This window comes from Pundamilia nyererei, unplaced genomic scaffold, assembly GCF_000239375.1.
Source record: "Pundamilia nyererei isolate P.nyererei 1_Seehausen unplaced genomic scaffold, PunNye1.0 scaffold00710, whole genome shotgun sequence".
Taxonomy (NCBI): domain Eukaryota; kingdom Metazoa; phylum Chordata; class Actinopteri; order Cichliformes; family Cichlidae; genus Pundamilia; species Pundamilia nyererei.
The window spans coordinates 41539-43004 of NW_005188111.1; the positions used below are offsets into that span (position 1 = coordinate 41539).

The 1466-nt window shown below is 41.9% G+C and overlaps 1 protein-coding gene across 1 annotated transcript in view; it reads left to right on the top strand.

Annotated features, from left to right (window-relative positions):
- The first annotated feature begins 904 nt into the window (after nt 1-904).
- LOC102206172 (butyrophilin-like protein 2) overlaps nt 905-1466 on the top strand; it is a 5252-nt gene continuing 4690 nt past the window's right edge. The window contains exon 1 of the mRNA XM_005754870.1: nt 905-926. Coding sequence (XP_005754927.1) covers nt 905-926 — 22 coding nt within the window. The remainder of the gene's footprint in view (nt 927-1466) is intronic.

A 1466-nucleotide genomic window follows, 5' to 3' on the forward strand; every position in this document is an offset into this window, starting at 1 on the left:
GTTGCTGTTATACTTCTTCACCGTGTGATGAAGACATTTATGTCAGGTCTGAGTGGACCTGAAAGGCTGGTGCCAGAGGCAGGATTTTAGTTTAGTGTGTTTCTGTCAAGTTACCTCAAAGTGTTCTGGAAAAAGTTCATTAGGAAACATTGAAGCTCCATCAGTCTGCAAACAGCGAGAGCCTCTATAGTTCTTTCACAGTCCATAGTGGAAAAACTACATTTCTATGTCATATATAGATTCTTAAGAACCACGGGATTCCTCCTTTTATTGATTTACTTTATTAAAATAGGATCACTGTAATTTTCATCTCTTTTGTTCCTTGTTGCTGTCAGAGGATTTAACTCTGCTGAGGTTGCTGCTGAAAAAAGTCAGAGACCACGACGCCAGCTGCTGTTGTAGTCACAAATTTGTCTGTGAGCTGCGATACTGATATCTGTTAACTCTGACACAGCTCTAAATCGACAGACAGAAATTCATATTTTTTAGTTGGATATGCATTTTGTACAATTCTTTGTAGACAAAGGTTTTTGAGATTTTAAACCCCACTCTGCACAGCGGGGACGCTGGTATGGTTTGGCTGCCGCTGCTCTCTCTATACTTATAGCTTTGTATACTTAGACCAGCTTGTTGTATCGTCTGCACCTGTGCCTGTAATGGCTGCATGGTCTGGTGTGTTGTACTTCATTGTCTTAGCTGTTTGGCCTGTGTTCTCTTGCCCATTTTTACTGTCACTTGTTGGCTAAATCGCTGGCATTTACTATCCACATGATGAGCTTTCTCCAAAGGGTAGCTGGCCGGCCTCTCCCTTAGCGATAGGGTGAGGAGTTTAGCCTTCCAACAGGGGCTCAGAAGGGGGCTGCTGCTCCTCCATTTCAAAAGGAGCCAGTTGAGGTAAACTATGATGCCTTCTGGAGATCTCCTGGGTAAGCTATTCCAGACATGTCCAACTGGGAGGAGGCCCCAGGGTAGACCTAGGACATGGTGGAGTGATTATATCTCTCAGCTGGCCTGGGAACGCCTTGGTGTTCCCTAAAAAGGCTGGAGAAAGAAATGGATAGATACTATAATTATAAAAGGATTATAATGTTCAACCTTTCCAAAAGAAATATGAAACATTGTCTTGCAACAAAAAAACATTCAAGAAGGAAGACAGAAAGTGAGGCTTGGACTCTATGGATAATGGTGACGTATGTTGTTGACACTGAAAAAATAAAACACTGCTAATATCCTTATTCAAAAATCTTTCTCTCACTTTCGCAACCCTTGGCCGTGCGCTACGTCCGTTTTTTTTCCTCCTTCTCCATGACTTGGCGTGGTACTGAAATAGAGAGACACGAGCCTTGGCTGACACGGCCCCATAGACCCACCCATCTCCTGTAGCTCAAGACTCCTCACTGTTTTTATAATTTTCATTCTTTAATAATTAATTTTCTAACAAAAGAGTTTTAATCAATTTAAAAAAA